Source organism: Capra hircus, chromosome 2 (assembly GCF_001704415.2).
Source record: "Capra hircus breed San Clemente chromosome 2, ASM170441v1, whole genome shotgun sequence".
NCBI classification, from domain to species: domain Eukaryota; kingdom Metazoa; phylum Chordata; class Mammalia; order Artiodactyla; family Bovidae; genus Capra; species Capra hircus.
Genome location: NC_030809.1, coordinates 99670959 through 99687351, shown reverse-complemented (window position 1 = coordinate 99687351; position 16393 = coordinate 99670959). Strand labels below are relative to the sequence as shown.

Below are 16393 nucleotides of genomic sequence, written 5' to 3'. Positions count from 1 at the left end.
GATTTAGGAATTGAGGAAACGGGGGCTTAGAAAGGTGATTTGCTTGACAAAGGTGACCTGATTATTGAACTGCTAAAATCCTGATCTGATTTCTAAACCAATGCTTTTTAAAGGATTTTGACTTTGTTTGAGAGAGCAGTTATGAAGCGTTCGACTTTTCTTCCTTTGAATTATTTATATTTTCTTATGTTTTGTACAGTGAATCATGAAGGCCATTTTTATAACATAAAACTTGGAGCATGTGAATGTATAGTTAAACACAATATTTGAGATAGAGAATTCCCACAAAATTTATAATATATGATCATCAATATAAATATGAGTGGTATTGATAATATCAAAGTTGTCTTTTTACTTTGCGGAACATGGAGGATACAGGTGCTGATCCTGGTTAAATTTCATCTTAAATTAGAATGTTCTAATCTACAAAACACATGCTTTCTTTTATTGACACTGTTATATTTCAGAGTCAATGTCAAATTCTTCCTGGATAAGCCTCAGTGGTTGAAAGAGTGTTCAGGAAGTAAGCTATAATGGCTGTTCTCTCAGTCTGTAGCCAGAAAGACTGCCTTTAAGTCCTCTCTATATTCTTACTCCCAGATTCAGCCAGTTTGGTCTGTACTGGGCAAGCCATGGCAGAGGATAGACTAGGGGAAGATAGCACACCCACCCAGGTGTGTTGTTTTCCCCAGTTTTTTCCAATTCCTTGTTCCTCGTGCTGTCCCTGTGTCATGAGACATGAGGCTGTATGGCTTCTCTGTGTGATGGAATGGAAGTCGTCCTCATTCCTTTGCAATGTATGCTCTTCTTGTCCTTTGCCCATTGTGAGCCGTGTGAAGTCAACGGGAAAGGGAGCGTGGTGTTTTGTTAGCAAATTCAGGTCCCAGTTCTGACTTCACCACTCACTCACTATGATTGTGGGGAAGTCACTCATTTTTCATCTGGAGATGGATCTGACAATACAAACTATCTTTTAATGTTGCAGTGAGTAAATACAGTTCTGGCTGACATAAATAGTGAACAGATCAGTGTTACCACACACCTCCTTTTACCTTTATTGAACCAGCTCTTCCTTTGGATTTGAATCTGGGAGTGTTTTGTTTTGAGGGTTACTAAGTTTCTCAAAAACTGTTGGAAGTTGTTAGGCGAATACAAACAATTTAGATTATACAGAGCATCGTGGTGGTTTAGGGTTCAGCTCTGCACACACACAGCCTGGATTTCAGTTCCTGGTCAACCATTTACTCACATGTGACCTTGGACACATCACTAATCCTCACTGTACCTCAGTTTGACGATAGAATCCTCTCTATGTGAGGATCAATTCATTTAATCCTCTTAGAATAGTACCCGGCAAGTAGTAAGCATATCTCTGTATTACTGTCGTCATTATTATTGTGAAAGTACATTTATTTCCTCCATTTTCTTTCCTATTCTCTTCTGCCATCTTGAATCAAATGAGGAGTGTAGGGACTAGAAAGTGTTTGTACTTAAATGTTCTAATGTAACTTTCAGTTAAACTTTTCCATTCAACCCCAGCTTCTCCAGGAGGGTGTGTGGTTATGGCTACTGGAAAGTCTCTTGGAAAGTGGGAGGTAAAAGACTGCAGAAGTTTCAGGGCACTTTCAATTTGCAAGAAAATAAGTGGACGCTCTGAGCCCGAAAAAGCAGCCCCCAAGCCTGAAGACCCCTGTCCTGAAGGCTGGCACAGTTTCCCCTCAGGTCTTTCTTGTTATAAGGTAAAGTAATATTCTCATTCAGTCCCTCAGTGAAGTCACATCTCTCCTATCCTAGTCCATGTCCTTGCACAAACTCTGCTTCTCTGCAGACACATACATCTCCTGCCAAAGTGTGTAGGAGCACAGAGTCCTTGTCAGAGTATCAGTGAACTCTGTGTCAGAAAACCCATTTCCATGTACACTCATGTACTACCCAAAGGAGCAGGGCCAGAGTCAGAATGGCTCTTTCCTCGGGTTCTTTTGTTTTGGAAAGTTGGATGAGCTACATGCCATGGTGATACTTTGCTTATGATTCTCATATCCCTCTAATTATTGTTGTCAAGTGAAGAGTTCTGTCACTTCTTACAAGTCAAAGAATTTGTTTTAGAATTCGTATCAGCCAACTGTCCCCACAAAGAAATTATTTCATAATTTCGTACTATCTCAAAATTCAGTGGCTATAACAACACGTAGTCTCATGTTCACAGATCTCTGGGTCAGATAGTTTGAATGATTGAATTTGGGCTTTAACAGTCAGCTCTGCTTTCAGGTATGGGTCAGCTGTGCTGGCCTCCAGGCTATCAGTTGGGGTCTGCTGCTCTTCAAACTAGTGTCAGGCCAAAGGAGGAGCAGCTAGCAGGGGCTTGTTCTTCTCATACTGAATTACTGGAGGCGGAAGTGCAATCCTAACCCAGGTCAACATATTTTAGGCTTCTGCTCACTTCTCCTTCACTGCTATCCCATCGATCACAGCAAGTCACATGGCTGAGCCCCAGATCAAGGCACAGGGACATATCCTTCGCCCACCAGGAAGCCATGATGGCAAGAGTGTATAACTATATCACAGGGACTGAAAAATCAGCACCAGTAATTCAGCCTACCATTGTGTCATCTGCTCCTCTTCTACTTTTGAAATGACTGGGGTTCATTTGGCATAAAATCAGTCATCACAAACCAAAGGAACAGTCCAAAGTGGCAAGTTTTGTTTTGCCACCTTCTGTAAATGTTCACACACCAGTGCAGTCTGCCCTTTGATTCTGCTTCATCAAAAGTAGTCCTGTACCTAGGCAGGTCTCAGTCTATTATGTTCAAAATTTGCCATTAGCGCATTTCTTTGCAGAAACCTACTCCCAGAGTATTCATGTGTATTCTTTATAACCTTACTTCATTTTATCTCTCAAGATTCTTGGAATGCAAGAGGACATGGTGTCATGTCAGAGCAGTTCCCCAGCCTGGCTAAGGAAGGTTATCCCTCCAGTGACAGTGACTGGTGCCTGTGCTGGCCTCTGGTTGACACATTGAGCAGGACCTGTCTGTGTCACAGTGTATGTGCCTTTGCCTCAGTCTACTACACTTCTAAGAATCCGTTTCAGAGACCCACACAATCAACTGTGATTGACTTTAAAGTTATAAATACTTTATGATAATATAAGAAAACAAATTAACATTATATTTTGTTAAGCTATTTCATAGAGAAAGAATTGTAAGAAAGAGAAACTGGGAAGAAGCTGAGCGATTCTGCCAAGCGCTTGGAGGACACCTTCTTAGCTTCAGTCACATGGATGAAATAAAGGAGTTTCTTCACTTTTTAACAGAACAGTTCAGGTAATGTTCAGGCAGCAGTTCTGATCTTTTAGAGTGAGATCTTCTATCCTAAATTTGACATCCTCTATGTAACCCCCTGGAGAAGGAAATGGCAACCCACTCCAGTATTCTTGCCTGGGAAATCCCATGGACAAAGGAGCCTGGCAGGCTACAATCCATGGGATCTGTGAAAGAGTAGGACATGACTTAGCAACTAAACAACAGGTATTCAGAACTGACATGTTTTATTATCTAAAGGATCATTCAGTATTTTAACAGTCATTCAACATCAAACATTTTTACGTGCAAGATGCTATGAGAGATCAGAGCATAGAGGGACAGAGTCACCACCCTTTGTGTAGTGTAATGAAGTCCAACAGTGGGGGTAATAAAAATATGGTGGAAAAATCTGGAACATAGATAAGGAGAGGCCAGGGGAATTTAGAGCAGGGAGGAAGTGTTTCTGGGTGGTACAATTGGGGAAAATATTACGAAGAAGGATGGTTCTTAGAAAGTAAGGCAGGGGCTTCCGTGGTGGCCCAGTGGTAAAGAATCCACCTGCCAGTGCAGGGTTCGATCCCTGATCCTGAGAAAATGCCACATGCCAGGGGGCAATTAAGCCTGTGTGCCACAGCTATTTAGCCAGTGCTCTGGAACCCAGGAGCTGCAACTACTGAGCCCGTGTGCCACAACTAGCAAAGCCTGAGCTCCACAGCAAGAGAAGCCGCTACAGTGAGAGGCCCGTGTACTGCAGCTAGAGCAGCCCCAGCCCTGCTCACCACCACTGGAGAAAGGCCCAGGGAGCGGTGAAGACCCCGCACAGCCAGGAATGAATCAATATGCATAACGGGTTTTCTAAACAGGGACTATTTGAAGGGTAAGATGGGAGAAAGGGCCAGGGAAAACAGAACATGAGCAAAGGAACTGAGACCAGAGTATGCGGTTATGGTGAAGGAAAGGGAGCCTATAGCATCGCCACAAAGTGGAGTTTGTATATGAAATTGGAATGTCCTTTCTTGCTCGGGAAGGAGTTTAATCTTAATAAGCAAAAAGCATTTAAACAAAAACAAAGTGTGTGCGTGAGAGAGACAGACACGGGGTAGATGCAAAATAATTAATTCTAAAGCTATTGCAACGCCTCTGGTAGAAAACTATATTGAAGATGGGCAGTAAGCTGGGACAGTAAAGGAAGTAGTCTGAGATGTTACAAAGATGGAGTCAATAAGCCGCTGTAATTTTGATGGCATGTAGGAGGATTCCTGACTGGTTTTCCTGATGTCTTCAAGGATAATGTGGAGAAATATGAGCCAAGTGTTGGTATCATAGGAGGAAATTTTTTCTGAAGCTCTGGAGCAGTCATGAGTATGAAGGCCTTTTACTTCATGATTTATTTTCCCCCCTCTCTTTGAAAAGAAGACTGAAATTTATAAATCTATATTCAGGTAATCTATACCCTGGTATTCAGGGTATACCAGGTAAAATTATGGAAAAGAATCACTAAGATATAAGAATATATCTTAGTGAATACTTTCCTGATCATTTTGACTCAAAAAAAGAAAAAAAAAAAAAAAACAGCAAAACTAAAACAGGTACCAAAACACCAAGAAAATCCGATTAGCCACCTTCTCTAGGACATTAACTATAAGAAGCCATTTTAAAAATTGAGATCTGAAAAGTTTTGAGGTAGTAAATGTTTGATTGTGTTGATTTTAGTTCCCAATTTAGTGGATTTTTCGTTTGTGAAGGTAGTAATGGATACTGTTTATGCTCTCTACTTGAGAAAATGAGGTCTTCCCTTGTAGCTCAGTCGGTAAAGTCTGACTGCAATGCAGAAGACGTGGGTTTGATCCCTAGGTTGGGAAGATCCCCTTGAGCAGGAAATGGCAACCCATTCTGGTATTCTTGCCTGGGGAATCCCGTGGACAGAGGAGCCTAGCAGGCTACAGTCTATGGAGTCGCAAGAGTCAGACATGACTGAGCGACTAAGTGCACTTGAAAAAAATTTCAAAGACATATTCCAGTTGAGAGGTGAATAAAAAGAGTTAGGAGGAAGAATACATAACATAAAAACAGCTCCAGTCTAAATAATGCAATCTATGTAACTGAAAAATTTTCTTAAATTATCCTAATTTCTGAAAGAGAAACAATAATATTTTAATAAAACCAGTATTAACTCTGCTTAATACCAGAGTTTATAACTGTTTATAAATAAAAACTGGGATGTAAAGAGATGAAATGGTTTTTAAAAATTACAGCATAATAAATACCTCATTTTACCTGGAAATTATATTCAGAAACAGATTTTATAAATTTTTAAAACGGTAAAGAGTATATTACCCACCGAATATTTAATGGGTGAAAAGGCCCATACGGCACATTATAAAGGAATAAAATAACAAAGCATAAAGTCCAGTGCAATATTTAAAATGGATAACTAAGGACCTACTGTGTAGCACAGGGCACGCTGCTCAGTGTTATGTGGCAGCCTGGTTGGGAGGGGAGTTTGGGGGAAAATGAATACAAGTATATGTATGGCTGAGTCCCTTTGTGGTTCACCTGAAACTGTCACAACATTGTTGATCAGCTGTGCCCCAATATAAAATAAAAAGTTAAAAAAAGAAAACAGAAAGCACAAAGAAACAACAGATTGCCATAATCTTTTCAGTCATAGGGACCATATTGTATTTATATTCATCCTAGTCTCTGATATACTGCCATATTAAACAGACCGTAATGTCTGCTTAATACATGCTCTGTTAATGAGAGGTCATTTGTTCATGCTATACTTAGGCAACATATTCTAAAACCTATTTAATATTATAACCATGGCTTGAAGAAAAGGAAGGAAACAAGCCCATTTATATCAGAAAGTGATTCTAAAGCTTATTCCTTGAACACCTTTAGCTTTTTATTGCAGGGATTGACCTTTCTCAGCAAGATGTCCATTGTCCAAATTGTGTTTTGCCTGCCAAGGAGTGAAGTCAGATTACTGCTCTACTTCTCTCTGTTTGTATTTCAGTGAAAAGGCTTCAGGGCGCACCAAATCACTGAGGCTCTAAGATCTTTGCAACTCTTAACAGCAGCCCACCAGCGAAAGCCATTGTAAAACAAAAATAGCTTTAGGATTAGGGAAGAAAGCTTTGTTTGCAGAGCAACTGCTGTTGTGTACGCTACCTCCAGTGAAGTGGCATGAATGGATTTGGATATAAATCGAAGGCTTTACAGACTAAGCACTCCCTTCAAATTGTGTTTATTAGCAGTTATTGCTCAGGTGCTATTTTCCTTAGGAACTAGATACAGCAGTAAATTTGATTGAGAGTTAGAAATTTTACCACAGATATACACAGTAACCTTTCATGCAATGTCTTCTTCACCTCATAGCCTTAGTACTTGGAGTGGAAGAATTTATATATAGAGAGAAATTTCCAGTTAGATTTAATTCCTCAGTTACCCATTTCTTCCTTCAGTTTTTTTTTTAAATCTACATTAGAGGTGTGCAATGATTAATGTGATTTCCAATTTTCTTCTTTTCTTTATCTGCCTAATAAATCAGGCCAAAGCAGAAATAGGTTACAAATGAGGAAATATTTTTCACCTCTTAACACACCAAAACCCACAAGTAGCTATTATTTTCTATATTTATAACACATTAATAAATCCCTTGAAAGGAAAGCTGAAAGCTGTAAAGATCTAGGTTGAAATGAAGTTCAATCTCAGAAAGTAGTAAAGATCAGAAATTTTGGACCATGCGGCAAACTGCTGTCTAGGGGGCTGCTCACTGAGACGCAGCAGAGGAGGCAGAAATGGGGTTGAAAGCAGAAGTTTCTAAGGGAAGATGGGGAGTTAAGAGCAGACTCGGTGGAAATGTTGGAGACAGACGTCTAAAGAGTTTTCTGTGGGAGCTGCCTATAGAGCAGTGGTCCCAAACCTCTGCGATCTAATGCCTGATGATTTGAGGTGGAGCTGATGTAATAATAATAGAAATAAAGTATAGAATAAATGTAATGCATTTAAATCATCCCCAAACCACCTCTCTACCCCCAGCCCCGAGTCTGAGGAAAAATTGTCTCCCATGAAATCAGTCATTGGTGCCAAAAATATTGGGGACTACCGCTATAGAGTAAATGCAGATGGCAAATGATCTTTGATCATCTTCGGGTTGTACTGTTGATTGTGTAAAGAAGATAAAATATCTAATGCTTCCTTTGTGTGTGTCTTAGCTGTTCAGTCAAGTCCAATGCCATGGACTGTAGCCCACCAGGCTCCTCTGTCTATGGAATTCTTCAGGCAAGAATACTAGAGTGGGTTGCAATTCCCTTCTCCAGGGGATCTTCCCAACCCAGGGATCGAACCCAAGTCTCTGCTTTACAGGCAGAATCTTTACTACCATCTGAGCCGCAAGAGAAGCCCAGTGCTTACTTTAGGGAAACACAAAATTCTGCATAAATTCTTCAGGCCTAAATAAATAATCTACAAGGTTTAGAAAGAAATGAAATATGAGGAAACAAACTTGACCTCTTTATTTTAGCTGTCATTTTTTATAATGTATTTGGCAACTATCTAGAAATCCAACACTCAAGAAGTATGATACATTTGTAAGTCTGTAAGAAATCTCTGATTAGTTGAAGACACAAACTGAAAAATCATTTTTTAGCTGCTAAATTCAAACTGGACTTAATCATCTCCACTTGATTTATCTTAACTCTACAAATTGGTGATCTTTCACTTTGAAAGAAAACACTGTAACAATAAACAACTGAAAAGGGACTGTCCTTATATTCCATTGCAATAAGTTGAAAGGCTTGAGGTTGGCAAGATGAAAAATGTGCTTATTAAATGTTAGAATATGAGGGAATGTTGAACAGAGGAAATAAATGAAGAAAATTATTAAAAAGTGGGAAGTTAAAATTAAGTTTGTTTCTGCCTTGGATTCACTAGGAAATATTTTTAAATGCAAACTCACTATATTTCCCAGCAGTCTTATAACTGTACAATCCATATATTCTGCTGAGCTTGAAAATAGAGATTAATTTTGCATTTGGATTCTACTCCTTTTCTAATATATGTTCTATTTATATTTAATATTTATATATCTATTATTTTGCATCTGTAATTTTCAATCATATACTTACGGTACATGAGATATACAATCAAAAGTTTAAATTATACAGAAAGTAACCAGTGCCACTCCCCCAAAATGCATGGGAAACGACCTACTTATTAAGGCCTAAGAGTATTTTCAAGAAAAGTTAGCGGTGGAGAAATTTTTTTATGGTTATTTCTTTTCTGTTTATACTGAAAGTCTCTCCCTGGCTAGAGCATACATTAAATTGAGGGAAAGGGATCACTGACAATGTGTGTCCCTGTCTCTGTGTGTTGTTGTGTACATTCTTCCTTGGAATTCTTACTGTTTCTCCTCTCAGCCAATCTGAATATTGACACGTGGTAAACATTCAGATTATGACTCAAAAGAGACAATAGCTGTTCTTTGAAGACTGTCTTTTGTTCTACTAATGTTATAAAATGTTTCCTGACTTCCTACAGTTCACAATGACTTCTCCTTTTTTTCAAATTTTTGTATTACTTAAAATATATGCCAATTTTTATCATTTGATGCTTTTTCAAAAATGGCCTTATAGTTTCTCTGTTCATATACATCTTGTTTCCCTGACCAGTTTATATGCCACTTGAGGGTATATATTATGTCTTGTACATTTCTGTATCATCATTGCCCATAGCTCAATGATATGTACATTAAAATATAATAGTTATGAGTGTTAAATGTATTCACTTAAGTGATTGCTTACTTGTATTGTTCTAGTATAACCCATGGAGTTTGGTGTTTAGAAAATACTTAAATGCTTTTCTTTCTTTAACTTAGTGGGCACTAGGAATTAAGTTTTTAAAAATCTTGTTTAATAAAAGGTTAGCTAAGTGGTTTGTTCTGCACTTTAAGGAAAAGATATTTGATAGTTACAGAAAAATGCTATAAGGAAAAGCTGTTGTTGTTTTTGTTTGTTTGTTTGTTTTTGGCCTTACCCCATGGCATATGGGTCCTTAGTTCCTGACCAGGAATGGAAACCACGTACTCTGCCTTCGAAGTGCAGAGTGTTAACCACTGAACCACCAGGAAGTCCTGCTATCGTTGTTTTGCATCTGAAAACATTATCTAATATTGAAGCTCTGCAGTAAAAGTTTTAAAATGATCATATACTCTTTTTTTTCACTCTTAAGTTCTTCAAAGCAGAAGAATTTTTGCCTTTCATATGAAGAAAATAACATAAAATTTAGTTTTAAAAAGAATGGTACTTTTTTGATGGCTACGCCATAGTTACGGTTCAATTTCATTTCAGAAGACTTCTTTATATAGCTTGAAACTGTCTCTCAGTTAGTGACAAAGTTTTCTGAATAAACTTACCTGTGTTAAGCATTTTAGACATGTAAATGCTAAATGTTTTTGCCAAATGCTGTGCTCATCTTTTCTTAACTCTTCTTTTTACATAGTGACCAGCGTTGGCTTTGGATAGGTTTAAATAAAAGGAGCCCCGATTTACAAGGATCCTGGCAATGGAGTGATCATACACCAGTAAGTTTAATCTTTCTTGTGAGGGATAATATGGAAAGAATATTTGTTTCAGTAACAAGTAAGTTGATTGTTAATTAATATAGTCATACAACCATGAAGACTATGTAGATGTATCTTTATTGAAGTGGAAATAGATTCACATATATAAAGTTGGGAAAAGATGTTACTAATTTCATTTTTACTTAAAAAATAACCATATGTATAGTCTCTATATGTAGCCCCAAAGCATAAAAATATAGATATATAAATATAGCAGTAATTTGGGGATAATAAAAGTGATTTTTTTTCTTTTTCTTTGTATTTTTTCCTTTTTTCATAATGAAAAGCTTTTATTTTTATTATCTAAAATTAATGAGTTATGTTAAAAAAAATCTTTATTGAAAGAACAATTTGGGAGAACCTTTAAAAGTCCTTAAATCTTATTTCAAATGTTTACATTATCCTAAGGAGAGAAGTGTTAGTCTCTAGTTAACACTTAGAGAAACAAATTATTCTCAAATATTGAATATTTGCTCCACATTGCTGTTGTGTCAAATCACTGTGTTTTCTTTCTAAATGTAAAATTCCTTGACTTCATTTTCTAATTGGAGCATATCTGAGAAGAGTTAATCAAATAACTAGCATTTCAACACATGCAAAAAATGAAGTATTTTGCAAGCCCCTGATTCTTTGTGATCCAACTGTGAACTTAATACACAATTAACCTCCACTTCTGAAACTGTGGCTGCCTTTGTTTGGAAACAATGACATCATGACATTTTATAAGTCCTATTCATGATTTAGCATCCTGACATAAAAAAAGAGATGAAAAAGTTTTCCTCCCTTGGCATATGAATGCACTTGAGTTATTAAAGCTGCCTAAATTACATCTAAATTGCAAATATTTATATATCAGTCTTAAATTCTCAAGCCTCTCTTGTCTTTTAAGGTGTCTACTATTATCACGGCAAATGAGTTTCAGCAGGATTATGATATCAGAGACTGTGCTGCTGTCAAGGTCAGTACAATGCTAGAAAGCCTGCATATTTAAAAAAAATAAATCTGGCAGTACATGTAATCAAGCAACAGACCATGGAGTACCTTTTGTGTGTGGAGCATGATATTAGGTGCAGTCGGAGGTTAAAAGTACACTCGTGGTCCAGCCCTCAAGCAACCTAACTTACACTTAATGTGAGAAGATAAAATTCATATTCAAGAAAGATGACTCTTGTTACTATGCAGTAATTAGCTCCAAAGGAGTGGGTTGAAGAAGGAAATTCAGAAAAAAGTAATTTCTATGGCGGTGTTTCCAAAGAGAAGTGAAGTGAAAGTCACTCAGTTGTGTCCGACTCTTTGCTACCCCATGGACTATACAGTCCATGGAATTCTCCAGGCCAGAATACTGGAGTGGGTAGCTGTTCTTTTCTCCAGGGGATCTTCCCAACCCAGGGATCAAACCCAGGTCTCCAACATTGCAGGTGGATTATTTACCCCTGAGCCACTAGGGAAGCCCCAAAGAGCCAAAAGAGGTGGGAGCTGAATGGGACCTTTAAGGATGGATAGAGTTTGTTCAGGGAGGAGAGTATAAGACAGAAAAGAAAGTGGAAGTGGAAGGGAGTGGCTGTCAGTGAGGGGAACAGAATGCAGATCAAGAAGTTTTAATTGGTACTGTGGTTGAAAACAAAGGTGGGAGATTAGATTGACGCCAGATTAAGGAGTCTGTGCAGTTTTTTGGTAGGCAGCAGAGCATGATAAAGGGTTTTGACATGACCTAAGAAGGGTGTGAGAAGATTCCTCTTGAGACAAATTTCAAGATGCAAAAGACAGATAGGACCAGAAGACACAGGCCAGTTAGGCCTCTTCCCTTGCAAACTTCATTCATTGTTTGTTTTGTTTTGCCTTGTTTCTTTTACAAATTAGTTCTTTTTTAACTTTTCAAATTTATTTGTATTTATTTTTGACAGACTGGATCTTTGTTGCTGGACACAGGCTTCTCACTGTGGTGATTTCTCTTGTTACAGAGTACAGGCTCTAGGTACACAGGCTTCAGTATTTGTGGCTCACAGGCTCTAGAGCACTGACTCAGTAGTTGTGGCACGTGGGCTTAGTTGCCCCTTAGCATGTGGAATCTTCCTGGACCAGGAATTGAACCTATGTTCGATTCTTAATCAGTGGGCCACCAGGGAAGTCTGATTTCATTCATTTTTCATTCTGTAGGTAGTATGTCCAGGCAGTCTGTGATACTCTAGGGGTGGGGGTGGGTGGGGGGTCACCAATGACAAAATATAAAATAGTTGTGCCTTCACAGAACTTATAAGCTAGTAGAAGATAAAGACAACAGATAAGCAATTATAGGGACTGTGACAAAGTGTAAGTTTCATGCAAGAACAAAAGTGTTCCAGGAGAGTAACGCTGCTGGCGATGGTGATGGTGCTGATGCTGCAGCAGCTAACATCTGCGAGCTCCTGAGCCAGGCACAGTCATGTCACATCTGTTATCACACTTGATATTAAACAACCCTATGGGGTAGGTGGCTTCCATGGTGGCTCAGACAGTAAAGACTGCAATGTGGAAGACCTGGGTTTGATCCCAGGGTGGGGAATAGCCCCTGGAGAAGGGACTAGCTACCCACTCCAGTATTCTTGTCTGGAGAATCCCATGGACAGAGGAGCCTAGCGGGCTCCATATAGTCCATGCAGCCACAAAGAGTTGGACATGACTGAGCGACTAAAACACACACACACACACACACACACACACACACACATGAGGTAGTTACTGTTACTATATCCAGCTCATGAGGAAGAAGTGTGAACTCTGAGTAACTTGCATTATTACAGAACTGAAATTTAAATGCAGATGTCTGAGTCTCCGCTATGCTCTATGACATGTATAGAAACAGTCAGAAGGGGATCTTTGTTTATAAAGAAAATAGTACACTTTGCTTTAACTGATGTTTTGAATCCAAGCTTGCAGTATGAAATATCCTGTGGTAAGTTAGAATCAAGAAACTGGAGTTGAAGGAAAAATGTCCATTGAAAAAGAGTTCCCTTGTGGCCCAGTGGTTAGAGTTCTTGGCTTTCACTGCCATGGTCTGTGTTCAATCCCTGGTCAGGGAACTGAGCTCTCGCAAGCCATGCGCTGTGGCCAAAGAAAGCACAGAAGTCCAAGAAGTGGATTTAGGGTGATTGCTGCTGCTGCTGCTGCTAAGTCGCTTCAGTTGTGTCCAACTCTTTGCGACTCCATAGACAGCAGCCCACCAGGCTCCCCTGTCCCTGGGATTCTCCAGGCAAGAACACTGGAGTGGGTTGCCATTTCCTTTAAAATGTAAGAGGATGAAGAGGGAAGAGGCATCTAGGAAACATCTTTGCTATATAAGCCCAAGAAAGAGATTCAAGAATATGATTGACTAGAAATGTTACAAGAATGTTGAGACAAAGTACTGTGAGGTCCCTTGGAAACCACTGTTTCAAAGGAACTGTTTTTAGTAAAACACTATAGTATCATGCCATTTTTATAGAATTCCCGATTTAACACATGAAAGAATGAAAATTCAATGGAAGTTTGGAAGTTTCTAGAACACTCATACAATAAACTATGTTTGATATAAATTGTGTCCCTATATGTGAAGAGATTGGAAAAACCTACCAAAAAACTAAATAGAAGAGACTGATCAGGAACAAGGCCAACTAAGGCAGTGTCTGTAAGGAGAATCTTACCTCACCTACCACAGTACCCTCTAGAATCTTGCCCTTAAGAGAAAACAGTCCAGGTCTTCCTTAGTGGTCCAGTGGTTGAGAATCCACCTGCCAGTGCAGGGGGTGTGGGTTTGATTCCTGGTCTGGGAAGATTCCACATACTGCAAGGCACCTAGGCCTATGTGCCACAACTACTGAAACCCAGCTCTACATGCTCCAGAGCCCTCAAGCCACAACTGCTGAGGCCCGTGTGCTGCAACTACAGAAGCCTGCACGCCTAGAGCCTGTGCTCTGCATTAAGAGAAGCCACCACAGTGAGAAGCCCACACACTGCAGCAAAGGATAACCCCCGCTCACTGCCACTAGAGAAAGCCTGCAAGTGTGCAGCAGCAAAGACCCAGCACAGTCCCGAAATAAATAAATACAGAAATAAATAATTTTTTTTCAAAAGAGACAAAACAGTCCAAAACCTGGTGGATGCTCCTACCAGATCTTGTCCTCCCCTTACCTTTCCCTGTTGCTTGCTGGCTGGAAATTGTAGAGAGCCATTGCTGGACTCCTCCATCCATGGAATTCTCCAGGCAAGAATACTAGAGTGGGTAGCCATTCCGTTCTCCAGGAGATCTTCCCTACCCAGAGATTGAACCCAGGTCTCCTGCATTGCAGGCAGATTCTTTACTAACTGAGCCACCAGGGAAGCCCCTTAGATCACACAGAGGAAGGCAATACCCCAGGTACACAAACCAACACCAAAGAACAAACTTGGGCCCCTGATGCCCAACTTTTATGTCACTTTTCACAGGTCCACTATGATCACAGCCTAGTGTTTAGAAATCACTGAGCCAAATATTCTTCTCTAGCTTGGTCCTTCCAAAATTTAAAGTTGTAAGATTCTGTTATTTCATATCAATAAAAACAGAAAACAAACAAACAAACAGTAGTTTGCATTTTGGACATAAACATGACCCTATATTTTCTTTATTAGTACCTCTGAAGGCTCTTGCTTAATACAGTTTAAATTTTACTGCTTACACACTGCATTCTTTCCTGTGTTCATTCATAAACATATATCTTAGGTTCTAGAGCTAAAGTAGAATTAAAGACCATAAGACTTACAGTTTAGTGTTGTATAAGGGCTGCATCAACTTGGAAATATTCTACAATCCTCTTCCTCCTTTAGGTCATTCAAAGGCCATGGAGAAGAAGCTGGTATTTTTATGATGACAGAGAATTTATGAATGTAAGGCCTTTTGCTTGTGATGCAAAACTCGAATGGGTGTGCCAGATTCCAAAAGGTAAGTAGTGGTTATTTCTTTTCCCAGTCTTCTCATGCGAATATTATGACTGCTGATCCGAGTATCTAAGAGAGCATTTTAGTCTATAATTATAGTTTTGAAAGCCTTTGATTATACAGTTAATATAGTAAGCTCCATCCTGCCTGACTCCTGTTGTCATTGTTGTTTGGTCACACAGTTGTGTCTGACTCTTTGCCACCCCATGGACTGAAGCACGCGAGGCCTCCCTGTCCCTCTCCATCTCCTGAAGTTTGCCCAAGTTCATGTCCATGGCCAACCAGCCATCTTATGCTCTGACTCCCTCTTCTATCCCTAGTAAAAGCCTGCCTTTTGGAAATTAGGTATTACCTTTCTCTTTTATCATGAAAGAATTTGTATAGGAGAGAACATTTAAGACTAGTTTAGGAAAAAAGAAAAGACTAGTTTAGGGAGGTTAGGCCTTGGAATGAAAGATTATTCCAAGTGAAAGAAGAGACAAAGTAAAAGGAACCATTTAATCATTTTAATAATTTTGTTGTAAAATGAAGACAAGCTTTGGAAGAATGAAGCAAAAGTCAGGAAATCAAATTTGGGCAGGGCCCAAATCTAAATTTTTTTATAGTTTCGAAACAATTTTCAATGAGCTCAGAATTATTAAATTTATCTCCTTCAAATTCAGGATATTAGTTAGCTTGATAGTAGAGGCCTTGGTAACAAAAAAGAGAAAAGATAATAAATAGATATCCTTTTACTTCACTTTGTAGTAGGAAAATGTCAGGGATATATTAAGGAAAATGTTAAGATTTTAACTGCCAAATTATTGTTAAGCAGATTTTAGATAGATTAGATTAATTAACACAATGGTAAATGCCCAGAAAGTTCCAAAATGAATTTCTGAACTGAATGTAGACAGCTCGTTGAGACCAAAGCGATATCTTCTTAAAAGTTCTCCAAGAACCCAAAGATTATCTCATGGAACTGCCTATTAGAAGATGGTTCTTCTCTCCTAAGAGGAGCCACCTTGCCTTTGAAAAAGCTTCAGGTATTTCCCTCATGATCCAGTAGCTAATACTCTGCACTGCCAATACAGGGGTCCTGGGTTCGATCCCTGGTTAGGGAACTAAATCCCACATGCTAAAACTAAAGATCATGCATGCCACAACTAAGGCCTGGAGCAGCCAAATAAAGAAGAAAAGAAAAGCTTCAGATGCAACATCTGGCAGAGTATCTGGCAAGTCTCTTTCACAAAGGCAGACTTGAGGGATGATTAATAAAAAAGAAAGTATGTATGTGTGTGTATGTGTTGATGGGGTTTCCCTAAAGGAAAAAGTATACCTGAGTTAGTCCTAATTATTGGCTAACCTGAAAGAGGAAAATCAGTTTGGACACCTTTCAAACAAGTGGCAAAGTAACTAATATATAATTAACTTGGACAGTGTCTCTGGCTTGAAGCATTAGTTATGATACTTCTATTATTCTTTGCCGTGTGGCATGCCACAGAGAGTGTCCTTGCTTCCTCCAAAGTATGCTTGTTAAGTATGCTCTTTATTTTCC

The 16393-nt window shown here is 39.0% G+C and overlaps 1 protein-coding gene across 2 annotated transcripts in view; it reads left to right on the top strand.

Moving 5' to 3' along the window:
* LOC102168948 (CD302 antigen) overlaps positions 1-16393 on the top strand; it is a 119533-nt gene that overhangs the window by 29295 nt on the left and 73845 nt on the right. For both annotated transcript variants that reach the window (XM_018063553.1, XM_018063538.1), the window contains exons 12-16: positions 1540-1739; positions 3181-3323; positions 9807-9888; positions 10817-10885; positions 14746-14860. In XM_018063553.1, the coding sequence (XP_017919042.1) occupies positions 1540-1739; positions 3181-3323; positions 9807-9888; positions 10817-10885; positions 14746-14860 (609 nt within the window). The remainder of the gene's footprint in view (positions 1-1539; positions 1740-3180; positions 3324-9806; positions 9889-10816; positions 10886-14745; positions 14861-16393) is intronic.